This window comes from Lepidochelys kempii, chromosome 5, assembly GCF_965140265.1.
Source record: "Lepidochelys kempii isolate rLepKem1 chromosome 5, rLepKem1.hap2, whole genome shotgun sequence".
NCBI classification, from domain to species: domain Eukaryota; kingdom Metazoa; phylum Chordata; order Testudines; family Cheloniidae; genus Lepidochelys; species Lepidochelys kempii.
Window position 1 is genome coordinate 91310707 of NC_133260.1, and position 27848 is coordinate 91338554.

Below are 27848 nucleotides of genomic sequence, written 5' to 3' on the forward strand. Positions count from 1 at the left end.
GCTCCTTGTAAGTCGTTTTGTCTGGACAGCTACACGATCTAGGTCTAGAAGAAATTCCTTAATGAGATTTCCCCCTCTTCCTTTTGTTACATGTTGGCTTAACTGAGAAGTGTTTATATAAATGTGAACACACTGCTTCTCCCTAAAGGTAACAGAGGCCCATTTTGCTTTTAAAGTGAAAAAAGTGAAATTCTGTAAATTACATGGTATCAGAGAGTAAAGTAGCTGCCTCTGGAACAGCCTGTAGTTATAGCCATCAAGTGCCTATAAAAATAGTGCTCTTATGCTACAGCTTTGCAGTTGCGCCATAACTACGCTTCATTCAAATAAGTAAGTTATTTGTCTCAATATACCGGTGAAATTGAACAGCCTGTGTCATACAGGCAGTCAGACTCTCCTGGCCTTAAACTCTATTAGTCTATGAATACCTTTTGAGTTTGTGAGGCTGGGGAAAAAAAAATGTTTTAATTGTAAGCTGAGCAAATGTGATGGTAATTAAGATCAAAACCTAGAACCCTGGGGACAAGGGAGAGACAAGAGAGGGATATCAGATCAGTATCATAGATGTCTGTATATTAATGCAAGAAATATGGGGAACAAACAGGAAGAACTAGAAATAAACACAACTATGGCATAGTTCGCCTCACAGAGATTTGGTGGGATAATATTCCAGAAGGGTACAGCTGGCTCAGGAGGTGTTACCTTATATATCAAAACTATATACACTTGCACTGAGATTGAAAAGGAAATAGGAGATGGAATTGTTGAAAGTTCCTGGGTAGGTGTAAAAGGGGTAATAAACAAACAAACCAAGAGATGTCATGGTAGGATTCTACTATAGATCACCTAACTAGGAAGGAGAGATGGATGAGACTTTTTTTTTTTTTAAACAACTAACAAAAGCAGCCCAAGCACAGGACTTGGTGGTGATGGGGGACTTCAACTATTCAGACATCTGTTGGGAAAATAATACAGCAGGGCACAGATTATCCAACAAGTTCTTGGAACACATTGGAGCAGCAACTAGGAGAGAGGCTGTTCTAGGCTTGATTGTGACAAACAGGGAGGAACTGGTTGAGAATTTGAAAGTGGAAGGCAGCTTGGGAAAAAGTGATCATGAAATGACAGCTCATGATTCTAAGGAAGGGTAGCAGGGAAAACTGCCCAATAAAGGTAATGGATTTCAAGAAGGGAGGCTTTAGCAAACTCAGTGAATTGGTAGGTAAGATCCCATGGGAAGCAAGTGTAAGGGGAAAAACAGTTTGAGAGAGTTGGCAGTTTTTCAAGGAGACATTTAAGGGTACAAGAGCCAACTATCACTGTGCAGCAAAGATAGACAATATGGCAAGTGACCCCGCTGGCTTAACCAAGAGATCTTCAATGATCTAAAACTCAAAAAGAGAGTCCTACAAAAAGTGGAAATTAGGTAAAATTACAAAGGATAAATATAAACAAAGAACAGAAGTGTGTAGACACAAAATTAGAAAGGCCAAGGCACAAAATGTGATTCAACTAGAGACAAAGGGTAACAGGAAAACATTCTACAAATACTTTAGAAGCAAGAGGAAGACCAAGGACAGGGTAGACCTATTACTCAATGGGAGGGGGAGAGAGAAAGACAATAACAACATGTGGAAAAGGCAGCACTGCTAACTTTTTTGTTTCACTTTTCACCAAACAGGTTAGTAACTATTGAACGTCTAACATAGTGAACACCAGTGAATATGAGGTAGGAACTGTGGCTAAAATAGGGAAAAAAAACAAGTTAGAGGTCTTCAAGTCACCAGGGCCTGATGAAATACATCCTAGAATACTCAAGGAGTTAACTGAGGAGATATGAGCCATTAGAGATTATCACAGAAAATGCATGGAAGACAGGAAAGAATCCAGAGGACTGTAAGAGGGCAAATATAGTGACAATCTATAAAAAGGGGAATCAGGACAACCCAGGGAATGAATTACAGACCACTCAGTTTAACTTCAGTACCGGGAAAGATAATGGAGCAAATAATTAAACATAAACAATCAATTTGCAAACACCTACAAGATAATAAGGTTATGAGCAATAGTCTGCATGGATTTCTCAACAACAAATCATGTCAAACTGACCCAATAGCTTTCTTTGACAGGGTAACAAACCTTGTGGATAGGGAGGAAGTGGTAGGTGGTATAGCTTTGACTTTAGGAAGGCTTTTCATGCTGTGTCGCATGACCTTCTCATAAACAAACTAGGGAAACACAACCTCGATTGAGCTACTATAAGGTAGGTGCATAACTAGTTGGAAAATCATTCCCAAAGAGTAGTTATCAGTGGTTAAGTGACAAGCTGGAAGGTCATATCCAGTGGGGTCCTGCAGGGATCAGTTCTGTTCAATATCTTCATAAATTATTTTTGGATAATGGCAGAGAGAACACTGAAAGTTTGTGGACAATATCAAGCTGGGAGGGGTTGCAAATGCTTTGGAGGATAGAATTAAAATTCAAAATGATCTGAAGTAAATAGGATGAAATTCAATAAGGACAAATGCGAAGTATTCCACGTAGGAAGGAGCAATCAATTGCACACATGCAAAATAAGAAATGAGTGCCTAGGAAGGAGTACTGCAGAAAGGGATCTGGGGGCTATGGTGGATCGCAAGGTAAATATGAGTCAGTGTAACACTCTTGCAACAAGAAGAAGCAGCAGCGACCATCATTCTGGGATGTATCAGCAGGAGTACTGTAAGCAAGACAAGTAATTCTTTCACTCTACTCCATGCTGATAAGGCCTCAGCTGGAGTATTTTGTCCAGTTCTGGGCGCCACATTTCAGGAAAGATGTGGACAAACTGGAGAAAATTCAGAGGACAGCAACAAAAATGATTAAAGGTCCGGAAAACATGACCTATGAGGAAAGACTGAAAAAACTGGGGTTAGTCTGGAGAAGAGAAGACTAGGCAGGGTGGGGGACATAATTTTCAAGTACATAAAAAGGTTGTTATAAGGAGGAGGATGAAAAATTGTTCTTACTAATCTCTGATGACAGGACAAGAAGCAATGGGTTTAAAATTGCAAGGGAAGTTTAGGTTGGATATTAGAAAAAACTTCCTATCAGGGTAGTTAAGCACTGTAATAAATTGCTTAGGGAGGCTGTGGAATCTCCATCTTTGGAGGTTTTTAAGAACAGGCTAGACAAACATTTGTCAGGAATGGTCAAGTTATTACGTAGTCCTACCTTGAGTGCAGGGGACTGGACTAGACAACCTCTTGAGGTCCCTTCTAGTCCTACACTTCTATGATTCTATAATGTCATTTTCAGAGAGTCCTTGTTCAAACCAGAATTTCACTTTAACTCAGCTGCGTTTATCAGGCAGGTACTATTGTACTGTATCATACTCAGCTATGAGTGTTATTAAATCCTTACAAACACTTGTCAGTCAGAATTCATTAAAAGGATTTATGATTAAATCTGTAATAAAACCAAATAAGGTACAATGTTGTTCAATAATGCAGTTGATTAAAAACCATTTCACCCATAGAATATTATACAAACCACTTTAAAACAGCAGTTGTCATTCAGTTCATGTAAGGACGTCAGACTAAAGATATTCCACACAACAGTACTTTTATCCAAGAGATCCATTTCACTTCTGGCTACAGTATAAAATACTCCATTTCAAAGCAGGTATCTGAAATACAGATTACAGTTCAGGTATCCTAATAATCATCTCTGGTCTTTCAAACAAGTTTCACAACTGGGAAATATTTGTGAGGAGAGAAGTCGAATTCTGGAGGAACCTAGAGGAAGAGAGAGTTTTAAAAGATTACTCTGACATACACCACTACTGACTTTATGGGCTCGAAAGGGGAATTCATGGCATACTTATCTTGGAAGAAAATGCTAGTTTTACCTACTTTTTTTTTAAGCTTTAAAATATCAAAAAAGAACACAAACCAAGAAAATCTCTTCAGCTAAAAATCAACTTAAAAAAACCCATCATCAAAAGCTATTCTGAGTTGTGGAAAATAGTCTCTGAAAGACTAGTCACCACTAGTGAGGGGCGAAGAGGGACACTGCCATCTTGGGAAAGCCATCAGCCTTCTCAGTTACAGCTTGTACTATGATGGAGTTGGTATCAACACAAAGAGGGAAAAAAGAAAAGTACAATTGAACTGGTACAAAATAAGGAGGTAGATGGAAAAACTAAAATCTCACTAAGTCAGACATAAGACCTCACATCTCTGCCTTGGGGAAGTCAGTCGTCTTATATACTATATTGGAACCACGCACGAGTACTGAAGAGGTGAGGCACTTTTTAAAAAAAAAAATAAAATTGTTTTTCTGAAATTGCTTCTCTTTCCAGGTACACAAGATTAAAAACTAATTGCTGCTGATCTACCCTTCTAACTGCTATCCCACTAGCACCTTACTTCTCGTCCACCCACCCACTTGCCCCTTGTGTTCCCCATACTTCTGTTTCCACCTTCTGGATACTGCCCCACCAATGCTTTCCTCTACTCTCCACCTCACCCACTATCTGCCACAGGCTCAGCTAATTTCTTCCGTTCCCCTCCCCTACCTGCTGCTATTTCTCCTCAGTCCTCAATCCTTCTACTGTTTACTTGTACTTCCTTCGACCCATTGCTATCAACTGCTCTCCCTTCTATTCTTCCTCTTAATGTCTAACCCTATCCATACACATCTGCTGTTGCTTCCATCATTAGCCTCACCTTCCACATCATAGCTCCTGTCTTCATTGCTATTTACATTCTAGATGCAGCTTCCCAGCTAATTTCCCTCCCAACGTTCAAACATTTGAGGGCATAACAAATTTCAAAACTTGAAGTGACAGCTTCTCAACATGTTTCAAGGGTCGACACATATATTTTTTAATTATAATTTTTTCCATATTTGGATCAGATCTCTATTCCCTCTAAGGCTAAGAATAGTTAAAAACAGAACCTGTGCATTCAACTATTAGATCTGTGGCCAAAATGGAACTGTTTACTGTGTTATTCAGTAGTTAAAGACAATAAATTCAATTTGATTGTGATTTTCTTACCTTAGAATCCTTCTTGTGTCCTCCTGCCAGCAGCTTCATGACCACAATGTTGGGTTTAGCAACTTTTAGAATTCGGTTGACCTAACAGAAAGTAGTAAAACTTTCAAGTGACAATTTATGGCCAAGAAAAAATAACTGAAAAAAATCAAGCTGCTTCCACAATGTAATACTTGGACTGGAATATCAATCCCATTTTAAAAGAGGTCAATGCAATTTATACTAAATTTTCAAATATATAAATTATATTTAACCATCTTGATAAGGCAACTAACTATGTTTAATACAATAGTATTTTTAATATAATAGACCATATAAAACATGGTATTTCATATTCATTCCCATGACGGTCGAACCTCTGCAGATTCCAAGGTATTATTTGTCAGGGGTTGACTTTGTGCTTCATGTTGCACAGGACACATTCCTTCTCTAACAAGCTGCTGTTCTTATACATCATGGTGTACAGCAGGCAGTTCAATGTGGGAAGTTGACAATTTAAAATTAAATACTTAAGCACTTTAATAACTAAATTATAATTTGCTAGCACGTTTTAATTCATAACAAAAGTATTTCAGTTAGAACTAATGACAAAGCCAATAATGTATTCCAAACAAGAAACTTCTCCTTCTCTACATTTCAGTTCAGCCTTACCTCATGATCTGGGTTAGGAATATTCTCCAGTATCATTTTAGCCTGCTGGAAGTGTTTGCTAGCTGCCATATAGAGATCAGAGGACTGTGGAGGGGGGCTGTATTTATTTAGGTCAGACATTTCCTAAATATCACAAAATATGTATATATATTAAAACTAATAGTCAACAGCACATAAACCTTTCTACATTGTTTTCTGATCCTTATCAAAAGCAGTCAGAGTATTTAATTAAAACCAGTTTTTCCTTAAGTCAAACTGAGTACTGGTTAAAATATTAACACCACTAAATAGCAGAGGTCAAGTTAGTATTTGCTTTAACCAGTTAAATCGCATGTATTGTAATCTTTATTAAATAGCTTATTATTTTAGAACACCAAAACTGTGCTAAGACACCTCAGAGCACAAATAAACGACATGATCCCTGCTCTGGAGAACTTGCAATCTATTTGGAGCAGTGATGCGATCAAGTACGCAGCAAAACAGTGGGGAGTAACTAAGGAGGAAAGATGGACAGGGGAAGAGCAATAATATTAGGTGGTTATTAAGCACAGGCTCATGTGCACAGGTTGGACAAGATTTTTTTAAAAGTTACTTTTCCTTAAAAAAAAAAATTGCATAATTCTAAGGATAGGTAAGATGATATAGTCTTGTTGACACACAGAAAGCAAGGATGGTCTGATTTGCGTTATCAATGTTCATTTTACATGCAAAACTGCCTTCATATTTGGTTCATATACCTTGCTTGTTTGCAAAGTAGTAATACTTCAACTGTGAAACTACCTTTTCTAAATGTATATTATTCTAGCTGAGAGTCTGTCAAATTAGATATCCTTTTCACACAAATGCACACATTACAAAGAGTAACAGCAACAAAACTTGGCAAAAATGCTTAAAAGTCCAATTTTAGGAAAGTTCAATTCATTTTCCTTACTGCAAATACAGTGAACAGCCTCTTGTCATTCTCTACTTTGCTTAAATAATAACTTAGAAAAATGAAAGATACCTTTAACTTATAGCACAGTACTCAAAGGCATGATACTGTCCTTCAGTACATTGAGATGCATCAATATGTACTATAAAATCAGCCACTAGGTATGTATGTGTACATGCAGGGCCTGATCTTACAAGAAATGTATAAACATATTGAAAGTCAGAGTTGAATCTAAATGTTTTAAGATTGTTTGAAAAGAGTTCACCTTGAACTGCAGATAGTGCACTGGTGGTGGCGTGATGACACTGTTGAATGGAGCAAACCTGTGCTCATATCGAACTTGCTCACTATCAAGCTCAAATTTGGGTTTTCTCACTTTACCATCCATGTCAAAAGCTATCATCGTCTAAGGGGAAGGAATGAATAAGAAAGACCAAGGTGAAACCTTTAGCATTTTGTCATAACCCTCAAGCACTACCGCATCTTGGAATCAGCAATGGTACACACAGGCAGGATGGGAAAAAATGTCATTCCAAAATACTTTTCCAGGCATTTGATGCAAAAAGGTTTTAATTGTATGTCTCCTGTCTCTGGATTCTACTCTTGTCTATTTGTCTGCCTAGAGAATGGACTTTTCATGTGCTTTATAATGCACCAAACAAGTCAGCAAATGGTTAGCAAGGTAACTCCTCCTCTTTTTAATCTTGAGAGAGAGGATGGAGTGATTCACAAAAGAGCCTACTCAGATATCAAACCACATCAGAAGCACTTCTGTTGAGTCAGCTAATATTTCACCTCTACTCACATGTCAGAGGGCAGAGAACAGGGAGGCTAGGGAATCAGCATTACATTTCTTTTAGCACTACATGGTACTTCCATTTTAACGTACCTTTAGTGCTTGTTTTATTATATTTCAGCTAGTATCATTTATAGTTTTTGGTATCCAACCTTGTTTGGAGACAGGGGAGGGCGCTACAAACAAGTTCCAGTGCCTAAAGATAATGGTTTCAGCACAGACTATTTATCCTTACTCATATCCATTAGAAGATTTTAAATGGCATTATTCTGTGTCTGATAAAATACTATTTAGAGTAGGAAATTTCTTTAGGGGAGCTTGGCATGCCAAAAATGAGGGCTTGATTCTCAGAACCAAGAAGAGACTGGACACAGATTACAAAAAAAAAAGGGGAGGGAGAGATTTTAATGCTTAACACCACCATACAACAAATTTGAAGCCTATGTACACCATCTGTTCAGTAATAAGTTACCTTGTACATTCCAGCACACATATTCTGATATGCTTGGCTCATGGTGATCTCTCTGCTCAGAGGGCGAACTGTAAATTCCATATACAAAGATTTTCCACTCAAAATAATGATACAGAACAAATGCAGGCAAACTTTTTTTTGCAACTACTAGTTCATTAAAATAGTTAATTGCAAATATCACATGGTTTTCCTGTCACCTTCTCTAAAAATCAGAAACTCTCCTTTTAAATTAAGACATACAGACATGCTTATTTGGTCCCCAGTTAAGCAAGGTACTTAAGTACATACCTAACTTTTATTCGCATGAGTAGTCCTGGACTTTAATGGGACAATTTACATTCTCCAAGCTAAGCACAAGCTTACGTACCTTGCGGAACTGGAGCCCGATAGAACTTCTTAGGAATATAATAAAAATGTGATCTGACAATACGTACTCCACCTCACACTCAGACAAATGTTGCCTTCATAAAGCTATACTTTTTGTAGGACAGTGTTTTCCAAAGTATAGGCATGCTCCCCTGGAAGTGTGGAACAGTAGTAGTAAACATTTCTCCCACAGTGTGCTGGTAACATGGCACAGTTAAAGGAAAGATGTAGGTAATTTTGTCTTCCTGAAGAGAGGCTCCGTTTGCAAAGAGTTGGAAAGTGCTGGTGTATGGATTAAATCATATTCAATTAATCAAAAACAAGTTTCACATGCAGCCCCAGGCAACAACCCGATTTTTTTTCCTAATAGAAGACAGTAAGGACAAAACGCTAACCTCACAATTATAAGAATCAGGAGTAACTCTTTGGGTATGTCTGCACTGTAACACTGGGCTCAAGCACGAACTTCCATTGCATCTACCCAGCAATTGCGCTAACCCAGGGTTTGGACCCATGGTCCCAGGTCCCTGCAGGGCTGGAGGGTCTGAGCTCAAGTTAAGTTGGGACTAGGGTTTGAGCCCTATTGCTTTGCAGTGTAGATGTAGCCTTGCTTCATTCAGACCCCAGGGGTCAGCCAGAAGTATCTCACAATTCCATAGGACAATTTCCTTAACCCTCTCTATCCAAGCAATCTGCAATCCACTCTATTGAAAACAGAAGCCACCACCCCTTTGTGAACAGCAGCTGCTCAGATCAGCATTAACCCATTCTCTTCTGATCACCAATCTGTCAGAGAGCCTCCTGGGTTTGCAATGGAGAGTGAAACAATGAGGCCTTTTACAAAGCGAGCTGCTTCCTGGTAACATGCAGGGCAGGCAGTAAAGTCTTCCCACAGTGCACCATGGTTCTAGGGCTAGAGTGGCCACATCTGGGGAGGGGAATGGCGCTAGGGACTCTGGGATATGTTTACTTTGACTTGGGTCTGCGCACCGCAGTGTGAATGCAAAAGCCCTAGGTTTGAGCATGGGTTAGGAATGTAGATACTCATGCCCAGGATTCCCTAACATGGGTCAGCTGACTTGAGTCCCACTAAACCTGGGCTTTCATTGCAGTGCAGACATACCACTTGAGGTATAATGCCAGGTATAATGCCAGTATGAGAGAAATAAAAGAAACACTAAACCTATTCTACCTTTTTTCTTTTTCTTTGTTTTCTTACTACTACGGCCTTTCTGCTGCTCTTCCATTATTCTCTCTTCTGCCATTTGAGAGCTATCAGCACGGCTCAGTGTTGACATCAGCCAGGCATAGAGAAACTCAGACAGATACCTACAATAAAATAGTATCCAGCTATTACACACTACACAGCAAACTATATATAATGCATGTGCTGTTATTACACATTGTGTATTTTCTTTCATGAAGAAAACAGATGGCTATACTCAATTGATATTTCCTTGACCATAAAGCTCAGTGATGGTATAAAATGACTTTTGTTCTTTTGCTAGTTTAAATCAAAGCCATGGTATTGTGTAAGTATTCAGTTAGATGATTTCTAACCATTTCAAAAATCTTTAAAAAGACTTCAGACTAATACTTAAATAATCCAAGAGTTTAGGAACAGTACATATTAAATTACAGAGACTACGTATTTTAAAGGAGTCCCTTTTAAATTTTTTTTAAACTAGTATTTTTTAAAAAATATTGACAATGCTTCAAATGCAGTTAACTCACGCGATTAACAAAAAAAGTTAATCATGATTTTAAAAATTGCCATTAATACCACAGTTTTAATTACACTGTTAAACAATAGAATATCAATAGAAATTTATTAAATATTTTTGGATGTTTTTCTACATTTTCAAATATATTGATTTCAATTACAAAACAGAATACAAAGTGTACAGTGCTCACTGTATATTATTATTTTTGATTACAAATATTTGCATTGTAAAAATGATAAAAGAAATAGTATTTTTCAATTCACCTCATACAAGTACTCTATCATGAAAGTGCAATTTATAAATATATATATATTTTGTTACATAACTGCACTCCAAAACAAAACAATGTAAAACTTTAGAGCCTATACGTCCACTCAGTCCTACTTCTTGTTCAGCCAATTACTCAGACAAACAAGTTTGTTTACATTTATGGGAGATAATGCTGCCCGCTTCTTATTTATGTTACCTGAAAGTGAGAACAGGCATTCGCATGGCAATTTTGTAGCCATCATTGCAAGGTATTTATGGGCCAGATATGCTAAATATTTGTATGCCCCTTCATGCTTCGGCCACCATTCCAGAGGACATGCTTCCATGCTGATGACGCTTGTTAAAAAAATAATGCATTAATTAAATTTGCGACTGAACTCCTTGGGAAAAAAATGCATGTCTCCTGCTCATATATTTCACGTTATAGCAATCTCAGATGATAACCCAGCATATGTTGTTCATTTTAAGAACAAATGTGACAAAATGCAAAGAAGGTACCAATGTGAGATTTCTAAAGATAGCTACAGCACTTGACCCAAGGTTTAAGAATCTGAAGTGCCTTCCAAAATCTGAGAGGGATGAGGTGAGGAGAACGCTTTCAAAAGTCTTAAAAGAACAACACTTCGATGTGAAAACTACAGAACCCAAACCACCAAAAAAGAAAATCAATCTTCTGCTGGTGGTATCTGACTCAGATGATGAAAATGAACATGTGTCAGTCCGCACTACTTTGGATTGTTATAGAGCAAAACCCGTCATCACCATGGATGCATGTCCTCTGGAATGGTGGTTGAAGCATGAAGGGACACATGAATCTTTAGCACATCTGGCACGTAAATATCTTGTGACGTCTGCTACAACAGTGTCACGTGAATGCATGTTCTCACTTTCAAGTGACACTGTAAACAAGAAGCAGGCAGCATTATCTCCTGCAAATGTAAACAAACTTGTTTGTCTGAGCGATTGGCTGAACAAGAAATAGGACTGAGTGGACTCATAGGCTCTAAAGTTTTCCATTGTTTTATTTTTGAATGTAGCTATTTTTTGTACATAATTCTACACTTGTAAGTTCAACTTTCATGATAAAGAGACTGCACTACAGTACTTGTATTAGGTGAACTGAAAAATACTACTTTTGTTTTTTACAGTGCAAATATTTGTAATCAAAAAATAAAGTGAGCACTGTAACGTTGTATTCTGTGTTGTAATTGAAATCAATATATTTGAAAATGTAGAAAACATCCAAAAATATTTAAATAAATGGTATTCTATTATTAACAGCACGATTAATTGCACGATTAATCGTGATTAGTTTTTTTAATTGCTTGACAGCCCTAATTTCAAACATTACAATTTTTAATAAGTAAAATCATGGATTATCATTTTAAGGAAGCCAAGGAATTAATTAATATTCAACCATTACACATTACACACATTCTGCAAGAGATTCCTAAAGTGGTACTACATCTTATGAACAAAGTTCTGGCCTTCTTTCAAACTAATAGCAAAGGTGGTGTGAAAACGACTCTAGGAGCTCTAGGAGTGCAGAGCATGAAAAGTAAAAATAAACATAAGGCTTCAAAAAAATTCATAGTTCAGTCCAGAAATGTTGTTACTGACAGAATTCTGATGAATGCTTCAACTGAGTATTATTTTCTTAAACCACAATATTTTTTTGGTCTTCACTTAAAGATCAAATTGAATGGGTACTTATCATAGTTAAACTATAGTACTAAGATGTACAGAGTCATTAAAAGTGGAGAAAAAAGACCATCAGCAAATGGATACTAATCATAATTGCCACAATGTATAAGTACCTTAATGGGGAGAAAATCCCAGGCACTAAAAGGGTTCTTTAATCTAGCAGAGAAAGGCATAACAAGAACCAATGGCTGCAAGTTAAAGCCAAACAAGTTCAAATAAGAAATAAGGCACACATTTTTAACAGTAAGGGTTATTAACTACTGGAACAAACTACTAAGGGAAGTGATGGAATCTCCATCTATTGAAATCTATCTTCAAATCAAGAGTGAAGGCCTTTCTGGAAGATATGTGTTAGCCAAACACAAGCTGTGGGGCTCAATACAGGGGTAAGTGGGTGAAATTTACTGGCCTGGTATACAGTAGGTCAGACTAACCTAATGGTCCCTTCCGTCCTTAAAGGAAAATCTACTAAAATCAAATAGCAACAAATTCATTAGTTACTATAATGTTTTCTTCAAATACCTTAGTTTGAAAGTAAATTACGAAATTCCAACATGGAACCAGTTTTATTGCCCTTACTACCCCTGGTAGCCGAATTCATAGACTGGCATCAATGGTAGTATTATAAAATTAAGGATTGTCTCACACCCTCAGTAAGATCTGGAATTTGTAATATGTGGAAAAGGGGCAGAAGAACAGTGAAGAGGCAAAATTTGCAGATGACACTAAATTACTCAAGATAGTGAAGTCCAAAGCTGACTGCAAAGAGTTACAGAGGGATCTCACTAAACTGGATAACTGGGCAACAAAATGGCAGATGAAATTCAATGTTGATAAAGTGCAAAGTAATGCACATTGGAGAAAATAATTCCAACTGTACATACAACGTGATGGGATCAAAATGAGCTCTTACCACCCAAGAAATACCTTGGAGTCATCATGGATAGTTCTCTGAAAACTTCTGCTCAACGTGCAGTGGCAGTCAAAAAAGCTAACAATGTCAGGAACCATTAGGAAAGGGATTGACAATAAAAACAGAAAATATCATAATGCACTACATAAATCTATAGTACTCCCACAGCTTGAATACTTCATGCAGTTCTGGTCACCCCATCTCAAAAAAGATATTTGAATTGGAAAAGGTACACAGATGGGCAATGAAAATGAATAAGAGCGTGGAACAGCTTCCATAGAAGGAGAGATTAAAGAGACTGAGACTGGTCATCTTAGAAAAGAGAATACTAAGTGCAGGGGCATGATAGGTCTAAAAAATCATGACTGGTATGGAGAAAGTGAATAGGGAAGCATTATTTACCCCTTCATATAACACACGAAGTAGCACAATGCAGTGTCAACCTGTGAAACTAATTGTCAGGGGATGCAGTGAAGGCCAAAAGGTATAACTGGGTTCAAAAAAGGATTAGGTAAGTTCATGGAGGATAAGTCCATCAATGACTATTAGCCAAGAGTGTCAGTGATGCAACCCCATGTTCCCAGTGTCCCTAAACCTCCAACTACCAGAACCTGGAACTGGACGACGGGATGGATCACTCAAAACTGTCCTATTCTGTTCGTTCTCCCTGAAGCATCTGGCTCTGGCCACTATCAGAAGACAGGATACTAGTCTTGATGTTAATGAAAATGTATTTTATAGTCTCTTTTCCTAATGCAACTTTTTATAAACACTCTGATGTAAGGGATTTGACTTTCCCTTACCAGATGCAAGTAGTATGTAGTCCTTTGAAGAGTAACAGTACAGTATGTACTATACATTAGAATTTATTTTCAACTGAGTTAAAAAAAAATAGCATTAAAATGTCAGTTTAAGATATGAGTGCATTATTGGTCCATTACACACAAGCCATTTAAAACATATTTTTCTTTCCTTTTGGCCATCTCCTCCTATGGAAAATAGTTCAAGGTGGAAGGAGTATAATAGAAAAGCATGTATGTTGTTTCTGCACACTGCAATCTTACTTTTTCACTAAAATAAGTTGGTCCAATAAAAGATATTACCTCACCCACACACACTCTCTTTTTCACTAAAAACAGAAGGTACTGCTCTGGATATAGACAGGGGATACATTCGGAGTAAGATGTTGTTTTTAAATAGTCACTTTTCAGACAGCACACTTTAAAATGATCTCCCAATTCAATGTGTCTAAATGTTAAAAAAATATCTAATGAGATTAGCATTGTTGGAAGGGAAGAGAATATAAACCAGAAGCAGGTAGTGTTTTTTCCTTTTAAATCTATGCTTACTGCCACAGTCAGCATTGCTTCTCATGTGACTAAACCACTTTCATGAGAGATGTTCTATTAGAACAAGCTAAATAAGGAGCCAAGTAGTGATCTGGACAGTGTGTTAATGAATACATTGTAGAGAACAAACATGGGAGAAGGGACGAGATGGCCCAATAGGTTTTTTCCCCCATCTCTAATTTTTATGATGCAGTGAGACTAAATATTTTGTGCAGTCAGTCTGGGATGAGAGAATTGTTCTAAGTCCCAGTTTAAACTTTGGCCTAACACTGTTCTATATATTTACAGGCTGGGCTCTGTGGGAACATTCCCCCCAAAGCTTTTAATAATGTGTATTCTTACCAGTATATGTAATAATACTCATGCATACTGTAAAGTTCCAATTCAAAGCCACTCAGAAGATACTGTATCATGATGCGGAGATTATGGTAGAGGACCCAGGTCCCCAAACAAGCCAGATGTTGCCTTTGGGGTTCCTGTTTCAGCAGCATACTGTGAAGTGCTGCATCTACTTTCTCTGCCTACCAGAAAAAGACACAGAAAACTGTTCAGTAAAAATAGCACAGCTACAGGAAAGTGAGAACATACTGAGAAACAATATTCATGGTTTTACCACAATTAAAACCCTCACAAAATTCTAAATGAAAATAAGGTCAATAAATCCATATTACATATTAACAAGGGAAATCAGTTTTCACAGACCGTGACTTCAGCAGTCCAAAAAGCACATAAATCTGGGTTATGTAATTTACTCACTGTCTGGGGTAGAAGATGATAAACATTTTTCTATACTGCACTGTCATATTTACTGACAAATGATTTAATGTTATTGAAGGTTTTAATTATTGAATAGTCAAATTTACTAACGTTTGGCAAACCAGCATGAGTATTGTACCCACATACTATGTGCAACTGAGACCAGGAGCAACAGCTTGTTAGGTTACAATATCAGAGATAATTGACAATATTTCTGGGAACTTCCACAGCACCAAGTTGTAAAAAAAAAAAAAAAAAAAAAAAAAAAACCACTAGAATATGGCTTCAGCATGCAAAATAATATAAAAATAAAGAATCTTCTATTGTTTTTATTTTAGGCTAAATGTCTGAAGAGTTTCAATTTTTTTTTATCATGAAATACTACAATTCAGAGAGCCTCCATAGTCCTAAACAAAACAACACAACAAACTGTTTACTCAGGAAGAAACACCTCAAGAGCAATACTGACAAACCCCTCTACTAAGCACCCCCATGGAACACTGACCCACCACAAAGGCTACAAAAATCTTCCCATTCCACACTCCTCTGCTCTGTCCCTTAACATGCAAAGCCTGGAAAGTAGTGTTTTTCATTATCTCAAAAAATAAATCCAACTCCTACAAGTGAAACACAACCTCCCACCAAGGTCAATCATCCTCCAATTCGGAAACAGTTTCATAGATGATTTAAGTATGTGTTCTTTAATGTTGGATGACAGGGAGGTAAATGTAAGTTTTATGTACTTTATGTATTATGTAACATTTTACACTTTAAGAAATCAGGTTTGTTACACAGATTTGCAATTAATATATTACACATTCATTTTGTATAGATGCCATTTCATCTTTGAAACAAGATGTGCTCTGAATTTAAAGTGGCTTAGAACCAAGCTTCTTTACTCTGTTAACCTTGTGCGCACTGGCAGCTTTAACAAGTGCAGGGAGCAGAAGCAGAGTATTTTAAAGGTTAAGAAACAGACGTTAAAGGTTATGGTGGGGGAACAAACCTTCATTCATTTACAGGAAGCCCAACACAAGATATTCCATTGTGGAAAAAACACACAGGAGGATGAAGCCTGCTGGCCTCCTGGCTGCTACATTACCTCATCCTGCAGAGTGGCAAATTCTTCAAGAATATGACCCAGTTTATCTCTCTGGCGAGCCCTATTGTGTCCATGGATTTGAATCAGACTACAGAACGGCTAAAATAGAAGAACCACTGATGAATTTTAAACCTAAAGGTATCCCACATGATGTATTTTTATTTAAAGATTGAGCCACAGTAAATATGCAACCAAGCAGGATGTGTGAAAGGATTCATGCCTAAATACATTTTCTCAGATTTTTACATTGTGCTGTGTTTTTCAATACATTAAGCTCTTCAAACACAGATACTGAACAGACATCTCCAAACTGGATAGAAGGATAAATATTTACACTTTTTGAAAAACAGTATGTGTTTGCAGGTTACATGAAATTACTTTCCATTACTGGAGATGTATACCCATTTTATAAATTACTACAAAACCTGTCCCACATACGATGGTCCTGGGATTGCAAATTGCAACAGTTACGTTTCCAAAAGGTTAAGAATTTAGGAATCCAGGTTTAAAAATTCTGGCCTAAAGTTAGGTATCTCAATCTCATTTTCACAGGAGCTGAATTCCTTTGACAGTGCCTAAATATGTATTAAAGGCCTTTGTAAGACAACTGACACTTACCCGAACACAATGGGTCACAAAAGAATCAATGTAGTCCTTAGCCTGATGGTTGTTATACAGACAACATCTATAAAGAAATAGCCAGAGCCATATCAAATGAAACAATGACTGCACTAAATACTGACTGTTACTCAATTAAGAGAGGAGATACTGACTTTAGCTATGTTAGGGGGAAAAAAAAAAAAAAAGGACAACCTGTACTATCTACGTCATAAGAACCTAAGAATGACCATCATACTGGGTCAGACCAATGGTCCATCTAGTCCAGTATCTTGTCTTCTGACAGTGGCTGGTGCCAGATGCTAGAAGGAATGAGCAAAATAGGTCAATTTATTGAGTGATCCACATCTCCTGACATCCAATCCCAGTGTCTAGCAGTCAGAGGTTTCTAGCCTGTCAGTGGTTTTCCAGCTATGGTGTGCAGATTCAGTAAGAGAGCCCCAGAATGCAACATTTTGAGAAACAAATCAGTGCAAAACTTAGGGAGTTGGGAGACAACAGATCCATTAGCGGGGGAGGGGGGGTGTCTCTCTTACAAAATAGTACACAGAATGAAAGAGTTGGAGGACACTGATTTATACAGGACAAAATTCATGGAGAACCTGGAGTACTATAATAACCACCCAGAGGCGGATTAGGGGCCAGAGCAAGTGGGGGCCCCTCCCCGCCTCTTCTTCCTGCCATTCCCTCCCCCGGCGCTCCTGCTGAGAAAATGGGTTCAGAGCAAGGGGGCTTGCCCCGGCCCCACCCAGCACTCCTGCCGGGGAGCGGAGTTGGGGCCCAGGGGCTTCCCCCACTTCCCAGCAGGAGTGCCAGGCAGGTGGAGCAGGGCAAGCCCCCGTGCCCCGTCCCCACTACCTGGCAGGAGCGCTGGGTGGGCAGAGCGCTATCACTTTCCAGGGGCCCCCCGAGCACTGGTCCCGTTGGCCAAGTGGCTAATCCACCACTGTAACCACCACTGAAATTTTTATGTGACTTCTTCAAACACAAACATTAAGATTCTCTACTTATAGAAAAACATATAATCAGTTGTATCTAACTGAACTGGGGTTTTGGTTCTTCTATTTAAACAGAAAGGCATGTGAAATATTTTGTACTGATGCTTAAATAAACAGAACCCAGGCTGCTCTACTTACTTAGGAGAAAGTACTGGAGGACTGACAAAAGATCTTAATGCATCTTTCACCATATCTTGTATGAGATGCGTACCAAACACCTTCTTGTTATCCACAAGGAATGTAGTCTGGAAGGAAAAGATTTTTTTTGAAGTTAATCATCTATTTTTAGAAATTACTTTTTTTTAAAAATAGTCGATTTGTAAAGTAACTACAGTAGTTACATTATTTCAGAAAGTTAAATGGTTTGGTAGGTAAGAGACCCAAAATAGGCGGGCATGTAGGGAGTCCTCATCCCTGAGGCAACAGGGGCAGTGAGCATTGCTCACCTCACTCTCAGCTTACAATCATGGAGGCCCAGCATGCAAACTGATTCTACAGCTGCCCTAATAATAGAGTTGTCCTCTATTCTGAAGGTTTGACACATGAATTCCTACGTGTGCTACACAGATTGCTGGCCAGGATCCGTTGGGGAGTGGCAGAGAAGAGGCTAAGCAGTGCCCCAGAAGGCAGGAGAAAATGCAGACAATAGGAGAGGTGTGGAAAAGGAACTTGCCTTGCAATGACTTCTATTTAGCTACGTTTTCTTTTGCCTCTGAAGCCATTGCCCGGTTCCCATTTTACTTTCCCCACCATGACCACAGAATCCCCCTGCTGCAGCACTCTTAAAGTGCATGTGAAGCAGGATCTGCTGGTAGGCACCTTAGGAGCTCCACAGCTGAGGAACTTGCCTGTTAGAAAGGAAGAATCTCAGCTGACGTAAACTACAAGTGCAGTTATGACTTGAATGGAGCTATGACACTATAAGAAGAAGGTGTCTGCTTCAACGCAGTTTAGGAGTTTTGCAAGTTACAGGCGCCTCTTGCAAGCCTCCCCAGCTGTTCACATTTGCTTTGGTCTGTAATAGCTGTCTTGCCTCCTTTCAGCCACTCCCCTAACCATGGGTCATTGTTGCATATGTTCTCTGATGTTTCACGCAGTAAATGGGACCCTGCTAACAATGCTCCTTACCTGCCCAGAGGTTAGGCGAGGAGTAATATTTCATTTGAGTGTAAATTAGTGGCACTGTGAGGTGAACCCTCCTTCTCTTTCCCCTCACTCAGCTTGACATTTAGAGCTATCTAAAATTCTCAAACAGTTTTTCCAACAAAAAATGGCTTTTTGACCAAAATGAAAAATTTTAATTTTGGTCAAAATCTTCCAGTTTTCTGCAGAACAACTGAAAATTGAAAAACATTTTTGGTAATTTTTGTATCTTTGGTTTTTAAAAAAATTATAATTTTTTGTTTTCTTCAGCACAAATTATTTTAAGTCTGAAAAGTCTTGTTTTTTCAATTAGAGTTTTATAGGTTTTTGGTTTTTCATTTAAAAACCAAAATATTCTGTGGAAAATTTAAAAAACAGCATTTCACAATTTCCCACAAAAAAAACAAACAAAAAATTCTTTTTCCATGAGCTCCAGGATCAAAGATAATCAAGTTCTGACATCTGGATACCCCTGTTCAAAGCAAAGCCTGCTGTAAGAAGGTATTTTACTCTGGGTCAATAAAGCTTATAGTATTATTTCAGGGAACACTGAGGAGTGAAAAGGCTACACACATTCAGTTCTTTCCCAACCTTCACGTAGCAGTAGGAATACGCTGTGGGTGAAATTCAGCCACGGGTGGAGGATTAGCACGAGGCTCATTACACTAATTAAATCCCACACTGAGACTGCACAGGGAAGATGCAGATGGAGAGGCTTTACAAGTGTGTCTGCACACTCCTGGCTTACTGCAAGGGAAGTGGATTTAACTCGTGTTCATACCATCTTCACAACACATTTGCTCAAGTTAATCAACAATAAATAAAAACAATACTGTATTTAGACTGTCAGCTATTCAAAATAAAAAACAAACATTTGATACACAAAAATCTGAAGAGTTCAATTTTTGTTTTAAATCTTTCATACTAATGACTGTGTTGATATCAACTATATAATTTGAACATTTAAAACAAGAATAATGTAGGTTCTTAAATGAAGTGATTATTTTATTCTAGTGCTGTTATAAAAATGTAAGAGACATTTCATTATAAATTAGGACTTGCCTGTAAGAGAGATCTTGAAAGAACACAAGGTGATTGCTCGCTAAATTCACAGAAAAAATCCTAATTTACATTTAGGATGGAAAGAGAAGTAAGGTTAATATACCAGTTTGAAATGTACAAAAAAGAGAGTTAAATCTTTAATATGAAATAAGTGTGAATAAGCTTAAAAAACAAACAATACATTTTGCAGTTGATATATGATTTTGTCTTAAAGTACAAGAGTTTTTAAAATGCTAAATCTTATTGAATAAAACTAAAAGATTATTAAAATTCCTTCCAACTACCAACAGTATGATAAAATTATAAAACACACACTATCAAACTGTTAAGGTCATCTCCAACTTGAGTTGTGTAAATGACAGGATAGGACTGACTATTCAACAAATATCAACTGTTTTATGAAAATGAAGAGTTTATTAGCATTACAGACAGCATGTCTAATACAAAGAGTTATTATAATGTTTAAAAGATCTTTGTCGTCTTTCTTGGAACTCTGCCCAGTGCAACCATGCCTCTTTTGTAATTCAGTGAAATGTCAGAAAATAAAAATGTAGACCAAACATTTAAACCCATCTTAACTTTTACAGGCCCTAATTTTGGAAAGCCTCTGTTAGGCTGGATAGAATTTATGCTTAAAGTTAAACATGTATTTGCAAGTCTCTGAACAGGGATGGAGTTAACCATGGAGTTAAGTGCTTATTTTAAATCTATGCAATAACTTGGGATGGAATATTGCTTATCAGAATTCTAAAAATTGTATTAACTCACTCACTGCTGGGAAGAAATAGAAGAAAAGGCAGTATCCTCTTCAATACTGTAAGGAAGAGATCGGCAAACTGGCCCGCAGGCCACATCTGGCCCCCCAGAACTTTTAATCCGGCTCTCAAGCTCCTGCCAGGGAGCAGGGTCGGGGGCTTGCCCTGCTCTGTGCGTGCTGTAGCTCCACGTGGCTCCCGGAAAGCAGCCACTATGTGCCCCCTCCTGCTCCTACCCATACCCCAAGCCCCGCCCCCTGCAGCTCCCATTGGCTGCAGTTCCTGGCCAATGGGAGCTGCGGGGGCAGCACCTGTGAACAGGGCAGCATGCAGAGGTGCCTGGCCGCACCTCCGCGTAGAAGCCGGAGAGGGGACATGCCACTCCTTCCGGAAGATGATTGAGGTAAGCACCACCCGGAACCTGCACCCATCTGCCCCCGGCCCCGGCCACCCCCTGCCCCAGCCCTGATCCCCCTCCCACCCGCTGAACCCCTTGATCCCAGCCTGGAGCCCCCTCCTGTACCCCAAACCCCTCATCCATGGCCCCACACCAGAGCCCACACCCCCAGCCAGAGCCCTCACCCCCCACCCCAGCCCTTATTCCCCCTTCCGCCCTCCGAACCCCTCGGTCCCAGCCTAGATCACCCTCCTGCATCCCCACCCCAGAGCTCTCACCACCCCCCGCACTAGCCCAGAGCCCCCTCCCACATCCTGAACTCCTCATTTCTGGCCCCCTCCCAGAGCCCTCACCCCCTCCCACACCCTTACCCCCAATTTCGTGAGCATTCATGGCCCGCCATACAATTTCCATACCTAGATGTGGCTCCCAGGCCAAAAAGTTTGCCCACCCTTGCTATAAGGACTATATTGTGTTCTGCTGCTATAGATGCAGCTTTCTTTCCAATTAGAACAGGAAGACAAGTTAATTAGTCCTACTGTGCTCCATCATTATCTGTAATTATGATTTAACAAGAGATGGAGAGCAAAGGAATAGGAGAGGGGAAAAAAAAGATATTTGCTAAAAGGAAAAGTAGTAAGTAGCAGGAAGAAATGTAATTTCAAACTTCTAAGAGGGTTTTACAAAGGAGGGAAAAACTGAAGTTTTAAACAACCAACCTCTGTTCATATATATGTTTGTTATTGTTCATAGAAATCATTCCTTTTTTGAAAGAGCTAGATAATAAGCTCTTATCTCTATTTACATAAAGATAATAAGCAGTATTCACACTCACCAGTATACAGTGCAAATTAGTTAAGTTGACCACTTCACATACAGTTTTTATTCTGTCTATAAGTTTTGAAAAATAGTTGACCATTTCTTCCCTTTTAATTATTTTTGCATATCGAGGAAAAGTTGGAGGGAGCAACCTCTGGTTAACAAGGGGCTCAAAACCCATCATAATAGGATGATCTTTAAAAAAAAAAAAGACAGAAGGAGGATTTTATGTGATTTGCGTTTTCTGAACTTTTTTTAAACTTCCAAGTATAAAACAAACCATTCATTTATCCAAATTAAGTGTCTCATAAGGCATGCTGGTTATGAAAGGAAGCTATTCCAAAAATTAAAATGAACAATTTTCTCTTGTAAATTAAACTGAATTATATTTAGATTACTATACTAATTACTCAATTATTACAACTATCATAAGATTCATTATTAAAAATGCACCCTAGTAAAAGCAGTTTACAAGTTAAAAGTACTTACCTTTCTACAAACTAGCTGCATAGTTTGAACATCGTCCCATATCTTAGAGCAGGTCTACACCAGAAGCGCTACATTGGCGCAGCTGCACGTAACGCCAGTGTGGACAGTGCTTGGGTCGCTGTAACTTGCATCACTCAGGAGGGTGTCTTTTTCACACCACCGAGCCTTGGTCTACACTAGGGGTGGGGATCAATCTTAGTTACGCAACTTCAGTTATGTGAATAATGTAGCTGAAGTCGACGTACTTAGATGGATTTACCATAGTGTCTTCACCGTGGTGAGTAGACTGCTGCCACTCCCCCGTCGACTCTGCCTGCGCCTCTCGCGGTGCTGGAGTACAGGAGTCGATGGGAAAGCGCTCGGGGGCCAATTTATCGCGTCTAGACTACATGCAATAAATCGATCCCCACTGGATCGATCGTTGCCCGCCGATCCAGTGGGTAGTGAAGACATACCCTGAGTGATGTAAGTTAGATCAACTTAAGCGGTAGTGTAGACCTGCCTTTAGTGCACTTAATAAAAGGAACTCATCCTCAGGGTCCTGATTTGTCTGCCCACTCCTGGATCTGCTAACCCCTGTCATAGTCCATGGGAAAGAGAAAAAATTCAATTATTTCCCTATATACAAGGGAGGGGTGTCCTCACATGGGTAGGGGAACACAACAGGACCTTTATGTAACCCAAATGATTCACATTCTTCATTTAATCATCTACTTTGTACTATGTCAGGTTAAGTAGTAGCATTTGGCAGAAATGCAAATCTGCTCCTTGTATTACTAAATAGCAAATGTTTGCAAGTCTCTATAATGCTGGAGTCATATGATAGACTCCTTCAAATCTCATGGTTTGTAAAAAAAAAAAAAAAAAAAAAAAAAAAAAAGATAAAAGTTAGCAAGCTCCCATTATCTAAATATTTAATTAACATTTCTCTCATGAGGCAAAAAACAAGTTTTCAAACCTTTCCTCTTTTCAGACAGCTGACTAAGACATCTATCAGAATTCAACAGAGAACTGTAAAAGTAATATGACTTTATGGTTAAGGGATTTTGGGGTGGTTTTTTTTAAGTTGAATTCAAGTTACAATATATATCTGCATAGACAACTAAGTAAAGGAGCAAAACAAAGTACATAAAATATATAATTATTATTGCATATTTTGGGAAGCGGGTCTGGTGTAAGTGGTCAAGATAACAATTTAGGTGTTTCAGCTTGCCAACATGAATGTAAAAAAATAAAATAAAAATCAATTGCTTAGAATAAATTAAGAGAACAATCTTATAACATGCAGGAAGGAACAAAAATGCATTAGTTTTTAATAAACTGAGTTTGGGAAATACATGAATCAGAGATTCTGGTCTCAGTTACTGGATATCATAATGAAGTATGCGTAAACTGTGTTCAATAGTTGGTTCAGATTTAACCAGGATTAGTAGTGCCTGACATTCATTACCCTCTGTTCACTGTTTGGTGGCCTACATAATGTGAGATATTGGTCTCAGTCCACTTCTTTTGGACATAATATACATCACAAAAAACCAATCAACCACCACCCAACAAGCGCCCTTTTCCATTAGGCTCAGCAGAGAGGCTTAGTATTAAATGGAATCCATGCTACCATCTCACTTTTACAAATGGTCCCCCCTGCCCGTGACAAAGTTGTCTGGCAGTATGAGGAACCCTATACTTCCATGTCCATAGTGTACTAATTGCTAGTCAGTTCATGAACTATATTGACTTATACAAATGAAAGTTAAAAAAAAAAAAAATCAAGGGATTAAGTCTTTAGAAGAGTGGAGCAGGGAGTGTAGATATTTAAAGACTTTATATTGTCCTACTGTTTCTACTCTATTCCCAGAGGTTCTTCAGTTTTACAGGGATTACAAATAAATTCCTTCTACAGTTTTCCTAATATCTCCTAAGGTAAAGTCTGTCTAACTGCAGGTCTACACTACAGCTGGGATCGATGCTCTGAGATCGATCCACCGGCGGTCGATTTAGTGGGTCTAGTGAAGACCTGCCAAATCGACAGCAGTTTACTCTTCTCGTCGGGGGTAGAGTACAGGGGTTGACTGGAGAGCGAAGTAAGTCAATGGGTGAGTTTCTCCTGTTGACCCCCAGCAGTGTAGACCCCGTGGTAACTCGACCTAAGGTACGTTGACTCCAGCTACGCTAGTCACGTAGCTGGAGTTGTACAGCATAGGTCGACTTACCACAGTAGCGTAGACATAGCCAAAGAGCTTGTCTACACTACCGTGCGGGGTCAATCTAAAATACACAACTTCAGTTATGTGAATAGCGTAGCTGAAGTCGACGTACTTAGACCTACTCTGCTGAATTCTGACACAGTGTCTTCACTGCGGTCAGTCGACAGCTGATGCTCTCCCATCTACTCGGTTTGCGCTCCTCGTTCTGGTGGAGTACAGAGTTGACGGGAGAGTGCTCAGTGGTCGATCCCACTGGATCGATTGCTGCCTGCCGATCCAGCGGGTAGTATAGACAAGCCTTAAGACTCTCCATAGTGAATTTCTCTTATTGTCTCACAAGCAGAAACATCATTTAAAAATATATCCATTAAGAATTGGGTCAGAAAAAATATTTATCAAACAGCTGATATTTAAAATCTTACTAATGGCAATCCTTATTTTCTACACATTAAAAATGTAAAATGTTTTTTCCTGCAATTTTACGAACATCCTATATGGATTCCATCATTTCTTCCCAACCCCACACTAAATGAAGAGATGTCTTCTTACTTAGTACTGGTGCTATTGTAGTTATTAGAATATTTGTCTCTGCCAAGGAATAAATAGCAATACAATTTGTCTACTTAAGCACCCTGAATTATAACAAACCAGAAGGGATCAACAAAATGACATTTTGTTTAGTGACAGTTTAAACCCTTATCTTCCTCTCTCTCTTGAAAAATAAAAATTGGATCTGGTCTTTCTTGGCAGCAGATCTGTGTTGAGGCCTTGTTTTAAGCCAAAGCTCCCACCCCCCCCGCCAAAAAAAAAAAAAAGCCAAAATTTATACTATGCTGCCCCCTTCTTTTGCCTTAAACAGCAGCATTTTGGCCTGGATAAATTTCCATCAGAGATTTATTTAATATAGTAATAAATTTATTTAAATAATAAACACTTATGGGCTCTAGGTACCCTAACTCATACTTTGTAGTACAACAAAATTCCAGCAGTATTAAAATAGAAATTCAAACAGGATCTCAGCCAGCCACTATAAAAACTCCTTTCTACTTTATTATCCTTTTGGGAAGCAAACACTCAATCCTCTCCAAAAACCCAAAGAGATGTCATTGCACCATGCCTGAAAGGAAATTTGTTGTGTAGCTATAGCCGTGTAAAAGATATTACCTCATCCATCTTATCACTCTGAAAGGAAATTTGGCTATCTTGGAGCAGCAGGAAGAGCTAGTTCCAGAGTCTCTGAGCCCTCATAGAGAATGCCATGCCACCAGCCACTGCCATCTCTTTCATAACAAAGAGGATCTAGCTTATCTGACCAGGAAGGGACATGATCCCTCAGGTAATTATTTAGTTGTGCTACAAGAGAAGTAGAAAGTTCTAGTCTTGTGGTCAAGGCATGTGCTTGGACACCTGAGAATCTGGGTTCAGTTCCTAGCTCTGCCAGACTTCTTATGTAACCTGATAAGGCTTCAACTGGAGTACTGTGTCCAGTTCTGGATGCCACATTTCAGGAATGATGTGGACAAATTGGAGAAAGTCCAGAGAAGAGCAACAAAAATGATTAAAGGTCTAGAAAACATGACCTATGAGGGAAGATTGAAAAAATTGAGTTAGTTTAGTCTGGAGAAGAGAAGACTGACGGGGGACATGAAAACTGTCTTCAAGTACATAAAAGGTTATTATAAAGAGGAGGGTGATAAATGGTTCTCCTTAACCACTGAGGACAGGACAAGAAGTAATGGGTATAAATTGTAGCAAGGGAGACGTAGGTTAGACGTTAGGAAAACTTCCTAACTGTAAGGATATTTAAGCATTGGAACAAATTATCTATGGAGGTTGTGGAATCTCCATCATTGGAGGTTTTTCAGAATAGGTTAGACAAACAGCTGCCAGGAATGGTCTAGAGAATACTTAGTCCTCCTGTCATAGTGCAGGGGACTGGAGTAGATGACCTATTGTAGTCTCTTCCAGTCCTACCGTTTTAGGATTCTATGATAGTTAGCAGTGCCTCAGAAGTAGCTGATTCTTGCTACAGAGCCGCTGAGAGAAAAAACAGCTGACAAGAGTCCGCTGCCCACAACGACTTAGATCCAGGACAAGCTCATCACCGCAGGGTAGGGGTTGAAAATAAATCTCAACCCAGTGTCCAGCCATGCCAGACCACCATAAACAAACCAAATTTTTACAGGAACACCAGAGTACCTGGAAAGGCTGCAGTATGGTTCCCAAGTGGGAAAGGACTTTGGAAGGCGAAGAGACTCTAAAACTGCCTGAGAGTGGCCTAGAGAAGGCCCAGCCTATCACAAGGACACTACGTTCCAGGCAGGAGAGAACTACTAATCCTGATGCTTACCTCCTTTTGTAGTATCATTCTGAGCCTGGATACCATGATGTAATGAGTTGTGGATGGCAGAAAGCAGGTCAGCTGCTTGAGTCATTAGTTTCTGAGCTTCTGCAACTGCACTTGTCTGGAAAATATAACAGAACATTTTCACATGCTTCGTGACCTAAGTCTGTACGAAAGCAAATTCTGTAACCTTCCCAAGAATCGGAACCCAGATATATGGGATTTTTTTTTTTTTTTTTAAAAGAACACACTACATTTTTGATCCAATAGGTTTTAATGTATCCATCCAATGCATCGCTTGTACAACCTCTAGATAACCCTTAATCAGTGAGACTTCACTGATAAGCTAGTATGTGTCAGAAGCACATTCTCTACGTTCTGAGTTTTGTCAGCTTATAAGGGAAGCACTCTTGCAACAGTGATAGTTTCTCTTGCGGAAATATATCCCTCTCATTAGAAAATAAGGAGTCCTTAAATGTTCTATGTTAATGGATCCTTAAGTACCATAAAACTGCTTCAAAATGTTAGAAAATCCTGATGCCAAATTGCTGATTAGAAGGTAATGATTTATAATCTACTGAAATACACAATGTTCTGACATTTTAGATCTACACCTATTTTATTAGGACTATGGAGCATGTGTTTAAACTGCTTGCTGGGAACATAAATGCTCAGTTTTAAAAAATCTGGGTTAATTGTCCTTGATACAAGATAAATATTTACAAGTAAAATTTAAATATGCTGTTTTAGAAGAGACTTATAAAAACTCAGACAGAAAAATAGTCTGATAGATACTTAACCAGGCCAGAAACTGATATTAATAAAAAACAGTGCAAGATAAATATTCACTTTCTGTAGCTTTGTCTTAACAAACACAATGCCTTAAAGACCAATGAAGAGTCCAGTGGCACCTTAAAAATTAAACAGATTTATTTGGGCATAAGCTT

At 38.7% G+C, this 27848-nt stretch overlaps 1 protein-coding gene across 8 annotated transcripts in view; it reads right to left on the reverse strand.

Moving 5' to 3' along the window:
• Nucleotides 1–3421: 3421 nt before the first annotated feature.
• The window catches only part of NAA35 (N-alpha-acetyltransferase 35, NatC auxiliary subunit), a 42171-nt gene continuing 17744 nt past the window's right edge, over nt 3422–27848 (reverse strand). For 3 of the 8 annotated variants that reach the window (XM_073345018.1, XM_073345020.1, XM_073345021.1), the window contains exons 11-23: nt 26908–27022; nt 21881–22059; nt 19894–19953; nt 17827–17933; nt 16691–16757; nt 16073–16171; nt 14557–14735; nt 9447–9583; nt 7889–7956; nt 6886–7026; nt 5690–5812; nt 5042–5122; nt 3422–3776 (exon numbers count right to left, since the gene is read on the reverse strand). In XM_073345018.1, the coding sequence (XP_073201119.1) occupies nt 3717–3776; nt 5042–5122; nt 5690–5812; nt 6886–7026; nt 7889–7956; nt 9447–9583; nt 14557–14735; nt 16073–16171; nt 16691–16757; nt 17827–17933; nt 19894–19953; nt 21881–22059; nt 26908–27022 (1416 nt within the window). In that variant the 3' untranslated portion in view covers nt 3422–3716. The remainder of the gene's footprint in view (nt 3777–5041; nt 5123–5689; nt 5813–6885; nt 7027–7888; nt 7957–9446; nt 9584–14556; nt 14736–16072; nt 16172–16690; nt 16758–17826; nt 17934–19893; nt 19954–21880; nt 22060–26907; nt 27023–27848) is intronic. The other 5 variants (XM_073345023.1, XM_073345022.1, XM_073345024.1 and 2 more) reach the window with 5 other exon arrangements.